The 13,870-nt window shown below is 50.8% G+C and overlaps 1 protein-coding gene across 3 annotated transcripts; it reads left to right on the top strand.

Moving 5' to 3' along the window:
• The first annotated feature begins 1,427 nt into the window (after positions 1–1,427).
• On the top strand, positions 1,428–12,846 carry OPRL1 (opioid related nociceptin receptor 1). Of its 3 annotated transcripts, XM_041458325.1 has the most exons (4): positions 1,428–1,581; positions 2,038–2,291; positions 11,001–11,356; positions 11,693–12,846. In XM_041458325.1, exons 2-4 carry the CDS (start codon positions 2,065–2,067, stop codon positions 12,214–12,216), a joined length of 1,107 nt encoding a protein of 368 aa, XP_041314259.1. In that variant the 5' UTR covers positions 1,428–1,581; positions 2,038–2,064; the 3' UTR covers positions 12,217–12,846. The 3 variants fall into 3 exon arrangements, with proteins under 3 accessions (XP_041314259.1, XP_041314262.1, XP_041314261.1); XM_041458328.1 differs by lacking the exon at positions 1,428–1,581 and having other exon boundaries at positions 2,197–2,276; positions 11,693–12,423; XM_041458327.1 differs by lacking the exon at positions 1,428–1,581 and having other exon boundaries at positions 2,198–2,319; positions 11,693–12,423.
• The last annotated feature ends 1,024 nt before the right edge of the window (positions 12,847–13,870 follow it).

Genomic DNA, 13,870 nt, shown 5'->3' with positions numbered 1-13,870 from the left:
TCCACTGACAATTAAGGTAATGTCTGGTCTAATATTTATTTCACACTCTCATTAATGGTCTGACAAAACCCCACTTTTTGAAGCAGTGAGACTGTTCTGTTCTGCAGGAGGGCTGGAACTCTGGGTCATGCTTTTTTCCCTTGTCCCTGTTAAAGCTGAGATCTCTTATTGAAGCTTTCAAGAAAATTGCCATGCAGCACCATACCTTAGCATTGTGTTCCTGGTGAAGAAGGTGCAGCTTTTGTGCTAAATATCCCCAAATATCCATTAAAGGAGAGCTGGAGCACAAAGGGGTGCCCCTGGCTGCCTGCTGGGGCTGGAGCTCTGTCTTGGGCTGGCTGTGGGTTGAGAAGAGAAAACACATTTGGTGCCCAAGAGCTCATGTTCTTTTTCTCCACCTCTTGGGTAAGTGTGCCCTGAATTTTCTCTGATCAGTGTGTGCCTCTGCTTGTGTCCCCAACACTGAGAAATTTCCCCAAAATGCTGGAAAATTGCTTCTTTGGGGAAACGCTGCAGATGGCCAGAGGCACCAGAGCAGGGGGCTCTGGTACTCAGCAGTGAAACCACTTTGGGAGTGGGTCCCAAAGTCCTCTGTGCACCCTCTTTGGGGGCTGGCCTACCTGGGGGACTCTGCAGCTCCTGGGAAACGAGTTTATCAGGGTCAGTGTCCCACAGCCAGACTGGGAACTGCAGGTACCTGTGGGCTCTGTGTGAATCACCCCACCTTGAGGTAAGGAATTTACCACTGCAGCTTCTGAAATATCTAACTCCGGTGAGAAGTGCAGGATGGTTTGGGTTACCAAAATGACCTTTAGTTAATGCTGCTAGAAGAATATTAAATAATAACAATTTTCTCCCCGTAGCTCTCATTCCTCCATATATATCTATATTTTTTTTTTTGCCAGTTTCTAGGTCAGATTCCCCATTCCGCTGCTCCTGCGCTAGAACAGCGCTCAGGTTGCACAATTGCAGAGGAGGCAGGAATCTGCTTCCCGAATCCCGATCTCCCCAGGAGCCTTGCCCGATCCTTCCCTTCTCCCCAGCATCTCCTGCTGGGAGCCCACCCCAGGTAGGCTGGGGGTCGGGGGGCTGCGGCAGGGTGCCTTTGGGGACCTTGGGGGATGCTGGTCCCCGCTCGCCGCGCCGGGGGTGGGACGGGGAGGCCACGGCAGCTCCCCCGGGGCGGGGGGAGGACGCTGCCCGCATCTCGCAGGTGTGGGCTCGCCTTCCCTTTGCCGCGTTCGGTTATTTATCATTCCCCCCCCCCCGCTCTTTTCCTCCTTTCCCCTCCCGCTTTTCTCTTACGCAGTGGGAGCAGCCAGGCAGCCTGGCTCTGCCCAGCCGCCCTCCGTCCTCCCTCCCTCCCTCTCCCTCATCCCTCCCTTTTCCTTAAAAACGTGGGCTCCGGGGTGCAGCCCCCTGCGCTGGCAGCAGCCCTGCTTGGAGAGCAGCCCTTTCCCCTCCTCCACCTGCGGAGCCCCGGCTTTGTCCGTGTCCCCCATCCCCCGGGCCGGGGGTGCTGGATGCGGCCGCGGGCAGCGGAGCCAGGTGCGGAGCTGCGCTAGAGGGGACCTGCCGCAGGTAAGCAGCCGGCTGGGCTTCATTGCCAACTTCGGGCTTTTCCTTGCTGTTTTAGCTCCGCTGGGGTCGTGCCGGAGCCCCGGTGGCTCTCGGGCGGCAGTGGAAGGTCTGGGGGCACAAAGGCGCGTGTGGGGGACTCACCGGCCCGCAGGGATGGGAGAGGCAGGTGGGGACATGCAGCCCCTGGAGCAGGGATGGTGTGTGCAGCCCGCGCGTCCCCTGCGCCGGCCGTGTGGAGAAATGCGCGATCCCTGCGTGCTCGGGATGAGCCAGGCTCTCAGGGTTGCATCCCATTAAAATGCTCCCGGGGAGGGGGGCTGTGTTCCGTGCCGGTAAATCATCCTTCTCCCTGGTAATAAATCACCCTTCCCCAGCGTTTCTCGTGCACTTGCCTTGCTACAGTCCCCTGCCACCCGTTTGATCAGCAGATTTTAAAGCTGCCTCTTGCTGCCCCAGGTCCTTGGCGCAGGCTGCTTCCTCAGGATGGACCCGCTCTTCCCTGCCCATATTTTTGAAGACCCCGACCTGAGGAAGCTGCTGAACGACTCCTCCATGCTCAACCTGAGCTTTCTGCCCAGCAACTGGTTCAACAACAGCACCGGGGACGGTTTCCTGCCGCTCAGCATCAAGATCACCATCGTGGTCGTCTACTCCATCGTGTGCATCGTGGGGCTGGTGGGCAACTGCTCCGTCATGTATGTCATCGTCAGGTAGGACACCGGGGAGGCTCCCGGGAAAGCTGGGAGCAGGGCAGACCTTCCCTCCCTCGATCCCTGCTGCGGGAGAAGCAGCCAGGCGCTTCCCTGGGGTTAGAGACGTGCTTTAGAGGTAATGATGTGGCATTTGTTTTATTGTTTTGGTTTTGGTTTTTTGTTGGTTTTTTTTTTTTTTTCCCCCTTCCTAGGCTGTGATGAAGGTTTCTGCCAGTTTTCAGCTGCCCTCTGGTGCCTCCTAAAGTTTAACCCAGAGAATGGAACAGAGTGAGCAGGTCTGCTCAAAAAATGGGTCTTTTTTTTTTCTTTTTCTTTTTCTTTTTAGAGGTCTGTATGTCCCTGGAGAGGGCAATGTGCTGGGAGCATTCCACTGCCAGGGTGTGCTGGCTCCTTAATGGGACCTCTCCTTCCTGTGCTGTGTCCGGCACCCCAGCTGTGTTTGCAGGTGCTGTTCCATCTGGGAGCTGGCTCTTTCCAAAGCTGAACCTTGTTGCAAAGGAAAGAGCCTGCTGGGAAGCTTCCTTTTATTTTCACAGGAGAAAAAAAAAATCACAAATGTAAGTCTTCCAACCCTTTGGAGCCTGCAGACTTAAATAAGATGTGAGAGGATGTTGCAGAGTTGAGGGCAACTTGTCTGGCTCCTTGTGCTGAAGTCAGGAGAGTGTGGGGGACCTTTGCAGAATGACAGCACAGAGCATGCACCACTCCATCCTCCCTGCCCATTGTTGGCATTGTGAGTGTCCCTGTCTGCTTCTGCTGTGGTTCCAACCCTCTGGTTCTGGGAATCAGAAACCTTGTTCTCCCTGTAAGCACAGAATAAGTTTGTGCAGCTCTTAGGGCTGTGATTATGTTAAACCCAGCATTCCCCTTCTGATCTCTGCACCCTGCTTGTTAAGGAGGAGGCTTCCATTTTATCCACATCTTGGAGCAGATTCCTGGTGCAGGTGGATGCTGCCAGCACAGAAAAGACAGGCTGAATCCTCCAACAGAAGAGGAAAGCATTTAGCAGGTATTCAGACACTGATAAGATTGTCTTGTTCCTGCCAGGAGCCCAACTGCTTCCAAAGCACCTTTCCCTTGAATAACTGGAGCTTGGCTGGGGGAGATGCTGTAAAATTAGGTCTTTGGTACCAGAGGTTGCTGAAGAGTGGCTGAATCTCTGATCCAAGGGCAAAGTGACGTGAGTGTTCATCAGGCTGCCTGCCTTTGCTCTTTTAGCTGAGGAGTTTGTGGCACTGAGAGGGGATCCCATCAGCCCCAGGGAGTCTGCAGATGCAGAGAGGAGGTTTGCAGCACACTGGTGCCATGTCTGGACAGCTTGTGTCCCTGCTCAGTGTAGCAGCAATTGCTGGAGTAGTTTGTGGGTGTGTGTGTGTGAGTAGGGAGGCTCTGGAGCTGGAAGCTCTTGTGTGATGACGGTGATGTGGCTGCATGGGAATGCCAGCCCCTGTGCAGCAGAGGAAGGGAGTCCTTACCCCGTGCATGAGCCTTGGTGTGTGTAAGGAGAAACCTTGGCAGAAATCTTCTCCCTGTCTGCAGAGGTCTGGTGGGATGTGCACAGCAGGATCCTGCTGGCCCTGCCCAGGGCTGGGACTGGAGCAGCCCCAGTAAAATGAGTCCCAAACTGGGGTCCCGGGGGTGGACCTGTGCATGGCTAACCATGAAAAATACTGGCTTCTGCTCCACCTCTTTTTGACTTTGACTTTGTTACCTTCCAGCTGGATAAATGGCACTCAGAAAAAAGAAAGTGGGATTTAGCACTAGGATTTCCCAAGGAATGTAACTCTTTTTGTGTGTGTCCTCTCATTTTGCAGTTTTTGAGCAACTGAAAACTGAAGACAGGTGCCACCCCAATCTCCCCCAGGTTTTTCCATTTCTCTATTTCCCTTTACTCAGAAATGGAAAGTGTGTGCTGGGGAGGTTATAACTGAGCTGGAGCATGTGCGGGAGCTGCTGTTCCCCACCCATGTTCCCTGGGAGCTCAGCACAGAGCTGAGACCAACACTGAGTTAGAGCCAAGGCAATGCCCCTTGGGTTGATGAATAACAACTTCTGGTGATCTCTGCCCAGGATTCTTCTCTCCTTGCCCTGTCTGTTCAGGTCAGGAGCAGGTGTGAGGATGCATTGGACTCAATATCAAACTCCTGAGCCTGGCCAGGTGCACAGATTAGTGAAGAGCTGCCAAATTGTGGCCATACAAGGAGGATGCTGCTGAGCTTCTCAAATACATGCTTTTCTCCTCAGATTAGAGCTTTGATGCTTCATGCCTTGAGTAGCACCTGGTTTTCAGCAGGTTGGAAGTTGGTTTCTGGTAAGTCAACACAGGGTTTAGAGGCTCTTAATGATAAATTAATGGAAAAATGATCAGCAAACCCTCTGTGCTGCACTCTTATCACTGTAAGTAATGTGCACCACAACAAGCTTTTTTTCTTTCTATGCTTTGGCAATGATAACCAGACTTCAACATATTACACAGCCTATAGGAAAATGGTGTACTACCTTCCAGAAAAAGACTGGTAGTGTTATAGACAGTAATTGTTTCCCATTTTTGAGGGAGCTTGGAAATAAAAATACTCTAATACCAGCACTCAAGGAAATTGGAGGCATCAGAAAAGCTCATTTTTTTTGTTCCTCCTGAATGAGTTTTCTGCAGCACCAAGGGGAAAGTTTTAAATCTCCCGGTATTTCACACAGAAGCACAAATTCAAAGCCTCCTCTAGGTTTTCCCCTCTGATGTAGAACCCAGCCTACATCTCTATTGTATTTGGAATGATTTAACATTTGGAACGATTAATTTATAGAGACAGTCATCATGTGACTGTCAATCCCTTCCAGTGCTGAGCAGCACTAATTGGGTAAGATGGAGAAGGGCTCTTGTCAGGAACACGATTTCCTGGACAGTAAAGGGCCTTTTGTGGGAACCTGCCTCGTCTGTGGCTTTGTTCTGCTGGCTCATCCTGGAGCTCCTTGCCAGCAGAGACGAGGCCTCCCCTCCCTCCTCCTTCTGCTGTTTGCTCTCCTCTGCATATATTTCCTGTTCTGCTTCTTAATGAACGTGAAACAAGGAGCCGAACAGCAGGTTTGGGGAAAACCAGGCTGCTGAGATCCCTCCTAGCTATTAACTGAAGTCTGCAAGGCTGCTTGCCAAAGATCTTTGCATTTAGGAAGGAAAGCAAAGGAGAAGGAGGGTATATTTTAGTATTTTTGGCTCTGGGGGTAGGGCTGACCCAGGTGTCCTTGTCGGGGTGTGACAGAGGCCCCAAATCTCTGCCAGCCATTGGTGACCCAGGGAAGGGACAAGGTGCAGCTCGCTGTCCCTAGCTCCACCATGCTGCTGTGATGCTCAGCAGTGGGGATCTGCAGGACTCCGTTCCTCCAGTGCAAACCCCCCCTGGGAATTCTGCCCCATTTCTGGGGCACTCCTCATTGCTATGGCAGCTCTCTGTTGGGAGCCTGGCACAATGCTGGGGGTGCTCAGCTCTCCTATGGCAGAACCCCTTTCAGAGCATTTTGAGCAATGTTTTGGGCAGTTTAGGGCTGTCAATCCCCTACATTTTCATCTGTTGCCTCCAGGTGAAGCTTTAGGAGGAAAAATGTGATGGGGAGGTGCCTGAACCATGAGCCTGCCTGGGGATGCTGTGCCAGCTGTTGTTCTGCTTGAAAACTGCCTCAGCCCCTGAGAACAGGGGTGAGGGCAGCTGGCTGGGATGAGACAGGGGAAATTAAGTTGATTATGACATTTCAGAGATGCTGACTTCTTAATAGAAAGCTTTCTCAGGGAAAAGCCTGGACCAGCTGTGTGTCTCAGAGCTGAAATGAAGTGAGTGCTTCATGCAGGGGACCCAGCAGACACGAGTGGGGCCATCTGAGACCTTTGTTGTCTCCAGATCTGCCTCTTAGTTTTTCCTTGAAAAACAAAACAAATAGACATCAATTATTGCAATTTATGGAGAAATGGAACCCAAACCAAGGACTCTTTGCCCTGGACAGTGAGTGGAGCTGGGTGAGGATGGTGAGGTGAGCAGCAGGGGATCCTGCTGGGATAATGGCTGCACAGGACAGGTCTGCAGCTCCCTGATTCCTGGGTCCCCATGAGCCCAGGTGAGCTGGGCTCAGCCACATGACCCACAGTAGCCACATCTGGCCCCTGCTAACACAGGTCCTGTAGCTCCAGTGTGTGCTGAAGGGCTCTTTGTGAGTTGGGTGAAAGGGAGTTGCCCTTGTGCAGCAGTAACTCTGTGATCTTTAACATGGGACTTGGTTCCCAGTGTTTTTCAGGGACTGGGCAATTCCCAGAAGCATTCTGGGTGTCAGCAGAGGCAGATCTGGCCCATGAGCAGGGATAAGAGTGTCCTGCTGCAGGGTGGATGCTGATGGATGCTCTCCTTAGACCAGAGCACCATTCCTGATGGCCAAGCGCCTGCTCAGGGACGTGGGAGCATCCCTGAGAGCCCCTGGGTGAGCTGCTGAAGCCTTTGCAGCAGCAGCAGTCACAGAGCCTCCTCCCCTGGCCTGACAGCACATCCACAGAGATCCCCACGGAGCACCTGCAGGGCAGGGCAGGGCTGGTTTTCCATAGCTGTCCCCCAGACACAGAGGTGAGATTCAAGGACAAAAAGATCATCTTTCCCAAGGTGTGTGCTCGTCCTGGCTGGCTGCAGACTGCCTTACTAGCCCCTGCTAGTCAGTCCCTGTCTTGCTGGGTAATTTATAGGCTTTTAGGTGCTGTGCTAGTGGCTGCCTTTGCTGTAGTGTCTGGCCTCGGAGTCCAGACTAATTTAAATTTGTCCTTCTCAAACTCTGTGCGGTTTTTTCAGTGCCTGATGAACCATTAAGGATAAATCATCTTGCACTGGTCAGAAGTTCCAGGCTGAGGGGGCTCTGGGATGGTGATGAGAGCAGCAGGGATGCAGAGAGCACAGTGTGGGTGGACAGCTGAGGGGACACAAATCATGACAGAACGTGCCAGATCAAATATCAGCTTCACACAACCTGAGGGCTGGGAGAAGAGATGGGAGAGAACTGGGGCTGATTTCCACCATCACAGGGTGAGAGCAGCTCAGTGAAAATCCTCTTTGAGCTTTTTCTGCTCCGTTTTGCTTCCTGGAGCATGTCCAGGCATGGGGGCAAAGGCTGGCACTGCTGCCAGGGCGTGAGGTGGGGATGGAGGGAGCTGCTCAAGGTGAGCAACACTGTCTGCATCCTAATTAGCTGCAGCTACACACATCAAAATCAGGAGGCTCCAAGAGGCAGAGAGCTCCTGGAAACGATGCTCAGGGTTTTTCAGGGCTGCAGGCTTTGCTCTGGTCCCTCTGCCCCTGCTGTCTGCAGCTCCACTTCGGGTTCTGGGTTTGCTGCAGCCAGCTGGTCCTGAGCCTTGCTGTGGCTGCGTGGAAAAGGGAAAGATGCAAAACCAACAGGTCTGCAGCTCACCCCGAGGCTCAGCCAGAGGCAGAATCTGTTCTTGTGAGGAGCAGGTCCTTAAAGCCCCGAGGGTGTGTCTGCCAACCTACCCTTAATGACCTCCCCTTAATCTCCTCTCCCAGCCCGTGCACTCCCCTTGCCAGAGGGTCCACGCAGCACAAAGGAGAGGGAAGATAAGTAAGATAAGTGCTGAGCTGATATCCAGGTGTTCTTCCTCTTCCTCGGCATCCCAGGGAACAGGAGAGCAGAGCAAAGCAATTACTGTGGTGACAAAGGGGATGCAGAGCTGAGCACTACCCTGTGGGAGATGCTCCATTAGGAAATTACCTCTGTGGCAGAGTGCAAGAAAGTGGCCCAGCAGGGAGCTAATGTCCTCCACGGAATCCACAAATCTGCAGCAGATTTGTGCTGTGGGGGAGGAGACTGAGGTGCCTCCTAAAGCCTGAGGGTTTAATTTTTTTTTTTTTTTTTTGGTGCAGATTAAGAGAAAGAACACTCTCACTTCTGGAGAAAAAGAAAGAGAGGTTAATCCACAGAGAAGTGATTGATTGGTTTTTGTGTGTACTGAACATTCTGGAAATGTTTGGGAACATTGGTTGGTTGGGACAATGGCTGTTGGCTCTCAGCATGTAGAGAAAGTGGTGTAGAAGTAATTAATTAGGTGCAAATTAATTTCACCCCCTTTCAAGAATGCAAAATCAGCTTTAAATTCTGTTGGAAGATGGGTTGAAGGAAGTGGTGGGACAGCCACCTCAGTGTGTCCTGTGTTGGAGCAGGGGAAGGTGGCTCTGCCATCACCTCCAGGAGGTGGTGAGGAAGGAGGCAGAGGACAGGGATCTGTGCACTGAAGGATTTTGCAGGGCCAGGCAGAGCAATTGTACCTGAATTCATGCTGAGAGGTGTCTGGGAGGACACTGGGGACAGTGGGGCTGGGGGATGTGGGAAGGATCTGAAGATTTGCTCTGAACCCAGAGTTCAGTGCTGGCTGAGATGCTCCAAACTTCTCAGTGCCGGGGACACAGGGATGTCCAGGGAGGCAGCTTTGTCCTCCAGGGATGCTGGACGGGGCTTGGAGGTGGGTGAATTTTTGCTTGCTTCTCCCACTGGTCAATCACAAAAAATAAAACAGGAACAACATTTAATTTTTACTGTTTTGCAGTAAAGTTGCTCACCATTGCTCAAAATTGTTATTCCTTGAGTTATAATGCCAGTAAAAAGGGTTAGAGGCATGTTGATGAATTGCCTCTGGCTCCAGCCCTCCTGGAAGGCTGGTCTGCAACAAACTTGACCTTTGGGAAGCTTGAGCCAGCCCAGCCAGGTCTGTGGTGTTCAGGGGAAATTGCAGCTCTCAGGAGACCTTTGCCACCACAATCTTGGGTGACTGAATCATTTCCTAAAGCCTGAGCTGACAATGCTTATTTTTGCGAGAGCTGCTAAAACCGTGATTTCACTTCTTCATATCAATCCCCCTCTACTGACCTGGAGGGGAGAGTGGATCCACTCACAGACCCACCTCACCCCCTGTGCTTTGCCAAGTTTATGCCAAGTGCAAGAATTCAGGAAAGGAAAACATGGCCACCCTGAGATGCTCCTCTGGAGTTCAGGGCACTGGAGGCTGCTGTAATTCTCCTTAGGAAATCCCAGAGCTTAAAGCCCTGGCTTTAAGCTGCCTGGTTATGTTGGATTTGCAAAGTGCTTTTACTCATTCATCCCATCACAAAAGGAAAGGAACCAGTATTTTCCTTCTACTGCTTTTGGTTATGTAAGTTTGTCTGGGCTGGATTTCTAAGAACTTGCGATTGATTTCTGGGCCAGGAAAAGCCTCACTCAGGCTTGTGTGGGGACCTCAGAGTATTTCCAACAATGTTTCCATCAGTGCCAACCTCCAAAAGCTTCCCTTGGCTTTCAGGGTCAAAAATAGGATCATTTGGTTTTGCTTTCTGAAGCTGCTTTTAGAATTCTGATACAAGCCCAGCTCAGAGCTCCAAGGCAGGTAAAAAACCAGACTTTATAGTCTGGATCGTGGCTCTCCTGTCTGCTTCCCTTGCAGACCTGGCCAGGTCACCATGTGTGTCCCAGCAGAGTTCAGAATACACCAGTGATAATGTTCTGCCAAGCATTCAAATCATTTATCAAGAGCTGAAGACACTCAGGGGAGGGCACAGCACAGAGAAGGGAAGCTGGGAGTTTGCTGTTCTGGATCAAATTGGCAAAAAGAGCTTTTTAAGTCAAATCAGACCCTGTAATATTTTAACATGTCGAAAAATAGTGCAGCTGAAAATAGTGCAGCAGTTTATGGGTAGAAGTGTTACCCTCAAATGAACTTCCACTATGTTAATAACATCATTGTCTGCCATTTTTGGCCATGTTTCTGCTATGGCCATTAGTAGAGTAAATGATGGATGAGCTGTAGTTTGAAAATTATACCTATTTGAGCTCTTATTCTGCCCATGAGAGGAATATCCTGGAGCTGAAATGTTAGACTCAGTCACAGAGTCACTGTTGAGCTTCCATTTCTGCAGACACTGCATGTCCCCCCAGATAGGTGATCACAGCTGGCTCTGCATCATTTCCCAAGTGTGAAAAGGAGATGATTGCCATTAGAGCAAGGTGACTCTTCCTTCGGGACAGTCAGTTCGTGTGGTAAAAGTAATATTGAAATGACAAAGAAATCTTTAGGGTTTGATGTGTGACTTTACTCCTCTCTCTAGAAAGATCCATTGTGATATTCTGTTTTCTGATTCAAACCTAGTTTGTGTTCAACACAAACCTCACCAGTTTTTGGCTGGCCAGGGCTGGCCATTTTGCCTGCTCTGATTTGACAGCTCGCATTAGCCATGCTCTCTGGCTATGAGCCCATGTCAGATGGCTGATCAGCTTGCCCCTGCGCCTTTCACATCAGCTTACTGGCTAAAGCTCTCACCAATACAACGAAGCCACAGGTAGTGAAACCCTAAGTTGGCCTTATTGAAGTAATTTTTCAAGGAACACCATCTGAGGTGACAGCCTCAGGCTTTGATGGTGCTCACTGGCAGTCTGAGGGAATGATTCTCCTGCCCATGGAGCTGACTGTGGACGGACCATTTGTGGTGTTGTAGGAGATGGGCTGAACTGTGTGTTGGTAAACCTGTGGGACGTAGAAAGGTGAGGATGGACAATCTCGTTACGTATGAAAATATGGCATCTCCTTTGGAAATCAGCAAAATCTGCTTCAATAAAGTTCAGTGTCTGACCCATCATGGTCAGTGGGAACTCTAACCATTGCTCATACCTGCATTTCAGATTCACCAAGATGAAGACAGCCACCAACATTTACATCTTTAACCTCGCCCTGGCTGACACCCTGTGCCTGATGACCTTGCCCTTCCAGGGAACAGACACATTCCTGGGCTTCTGGCCCTTTGGCAATGTCCTGTGCAAGATTGCCATCTCTATTGACTACTACAACATGTTCACCAGCACCTTCACGCTGACGATGATGAGCGTGGACCGCTACATCGCCATCTGCCACCCCATCAAAGCCCTGGACATCCGCACGCCCCACAAGGCCAAGGTGGTCAATGTTTGCATCTGGGCACTGGCTTCTGTCTTCGGCATCCCGGCCATGGTGATGGGATCTGCGGAGAACGAGAACAACGGTCAGTAAAACTGCACCAGCGGGAGGGACAGGAGAGCCCAGGGAGAGGGGGGCCAGTTTCATCTGTGGGGTGAGGCCTCTGCTGTAAAATCATCTTAACTCTGCCCCTGCCTCTCTGTATCACTGCTGCTGCTTTTCTAGTGTTATACATGGAATTGTTATGTGAGGAATTGAATATTCAACGTAGAATTGTTATGTTAGGTTGGGAAAGCCCTCTGAGATCATCAAGTCCTACCATTAACCTAACTAACCTAAACTAATCTGAATGTGCAGATGCTTTTCTGCTTGATCTGCGTTTGCTGATCTTCCTTCCCGTTTTATTTTTTTACTCTTGCAGAGATTGATTGTCTAATTAAGCTCCCTTCTCCCGTGGACTACTGGGATCCAGTGTTTGGCATCTGCGTCTTTCTCTTCTCCTTTATGATCCCTGTGTTGATCATCACCATTTGCTACAGCCTGATGATCAGGCGGCTCAAGAACGTCCGTGTCCTCTCGGGCTCCAAGGAGAAGGACCGGAACCTGAGGCGCATCACCCGCATGGTGCTGGTGGTGGTGGCAGTCTTCATCGTCTGCTGGACTCCCATCCAGATTTTCGTGCTGGTGCAGTGCCTGGGTGCCAAGGCAGAGAGCGAGCTGGAGCTGGCCATCTCCTGCTTCTGCACCGCTCTGGGATACGCCAACAGCAGCCTGAACCCCGTGCTCTACGCCTTCCTGGATGAGAACTTCAAGGCGTGCTTCAAGAAGTTCTGCTTCCCCACCGCCTTCAGGACCGAGCTCCAGATGTCCAACAGGATGTGCAGCATCGCCAAGGATGTGGCCTACGCCTGCAAGAACTCGGAGGGGACTAACAATCCGGCCTGACTAGGCATGGAAATCCCCATGGTGGCTGTCGCCCAGCAGAGTCCGACCACCCCCACGTCAGAACTGACTCAGATAACGGCCCTTTAGCAGGACCCCAAAACTGAGAGGTGAGAAACCAAGGAAACAATTTTGGGGGTTGGGAAAACCGGATACTGCGAGAGCACGCAGAGAAAGTGAGCCCATTTGATGCATTTTTAATTCCAGTGCAACCTGCACTAAGGAATGTGTTTGAAATCAGCCCGCTGATTCCTGCAAAACCCTGGGGGTTTGCAACATTATTGAGAGTTTGGGAATTAAGGGTTTAAAATAAGCATCGCTCTTGGGGCTTACACTTCTGCTGCTGCTGGGAGACAGACAGAATGTGAACTCTTGCGTTGCTTTTTTCCTCCCTGGGTGGAGATGTTAACAGCTCGCCTGGCTCACCAGGTGCTCGTGTGCGGGTTTTCCTCCTGTGCCATCGCTCTGAAATCAGACTCTGCTGCAGCCAAAGTGGGCAGGAGCCATCAGACAAAACCCAAGATCATCTCCAGGATGAGTCATCGCGCAGGGAAGGATGCAGGGAGGAGAGGAGGGAGCTGACGGGAAGAGAAATTCAAAATGCCTTGGAAGGACAGCGCCAGCTCCTGCAGATGGGATCTGCAGTGAAAGCCCCCCTCTCAGAGGGGAGCAGGGTGGGGAGAAGAGACTGTCAGAACTGATGGTGTAGCTCTGAAGAGGAGGAAGAAAAAAGACTGAGGAAATGAACACAGTTTCTCATTTACATGCTGCTACTACTTTTTTTTTTTTTTTAACTCTGTATTTCCAGTGTAATAATGGACAGAATGTGTCTGTATATACATGTCTGTAGTGGAATAGGTGCAGATACATGGAAGGATTTCACCTTACCAAGCATGCCTTGGGCATCTTCCTCAGTGAGAGGAGGAAGGGATGAAGTGGCCTATAGACACATATATTTATGTATAGGAAAAGCCATTTTGGAGAAGTCAGAATGGCAGCTCTTCCAGAAGACATGGACATTCCTGGTGGGAGGAGGCAGCCTAAAACAGTCTCACCCACTCCACATGGGATAAGTGGGGCACAAACCATACAAAACCTGGGGTTCTGTGGTTTGTTTTATGTTTTTAACTGAAATGAGACCCACAATGCTGAAAGCATGTGGGAAATGCTGACTGGGTACCACTCCTCCTGCCAACCATGGGTTGATTTTCCTCTCCCAAAGTAGGCCAGAACTTTGTGGAAAATGAAATGTCCTGTCATTTCACTTGATAACTAAAGCTTCCCCAAAGAGTTTCACCACTTGAGTGCCCTCTGTGCTGGGGAGAGCAGCAGCCTGGGGTTGTCCCTGTAGCACAGCAGCCCCAGGAAATCTGGGCAGTGGTGGCCAGTGGTGCTGATGGGGGAGCAAAGCACCAACCTCCACCTGGAGATGGGGGGGGGGGTCAATTCCAACATGAAAACCAGCAGTGTCATCTGGACTGTACAGATTCCAGTGTGAATATATTTCTTGTGCTCTGATCTATGAGATTCTGTATTTTTAATGTATCGATTTGCCAATATTTTAATGCTGTCATGCTCTTTCTATATGCTGTACAAAGGAATTGAATGTTATATTTCTACGTAGAGTGTTTCTCTCATGGTTGGGCTTAAAATATAG

This window comes from Pyrgilauda ruficollis, unplaced genomic scaffold (assembly GCF_017590135.1).
Source record: "Pyrgilauda ruficollis isolate IOZ18807 unplaced genomic scaffold, ASM1759013v1 scaffold127, whole genome shotgun sequence".
NCBI lineage: Eukaryota > Metazoa > Chordata > Aves > Passeriformes > Passeridae > Pyrgilauda > Pyrgilauda ruficollis.
The sequence above is the reverse complement of the archived record's forward strand: the minus strand, read 5'-3'. Positions and strand labels throughout refer to the sequence as shown.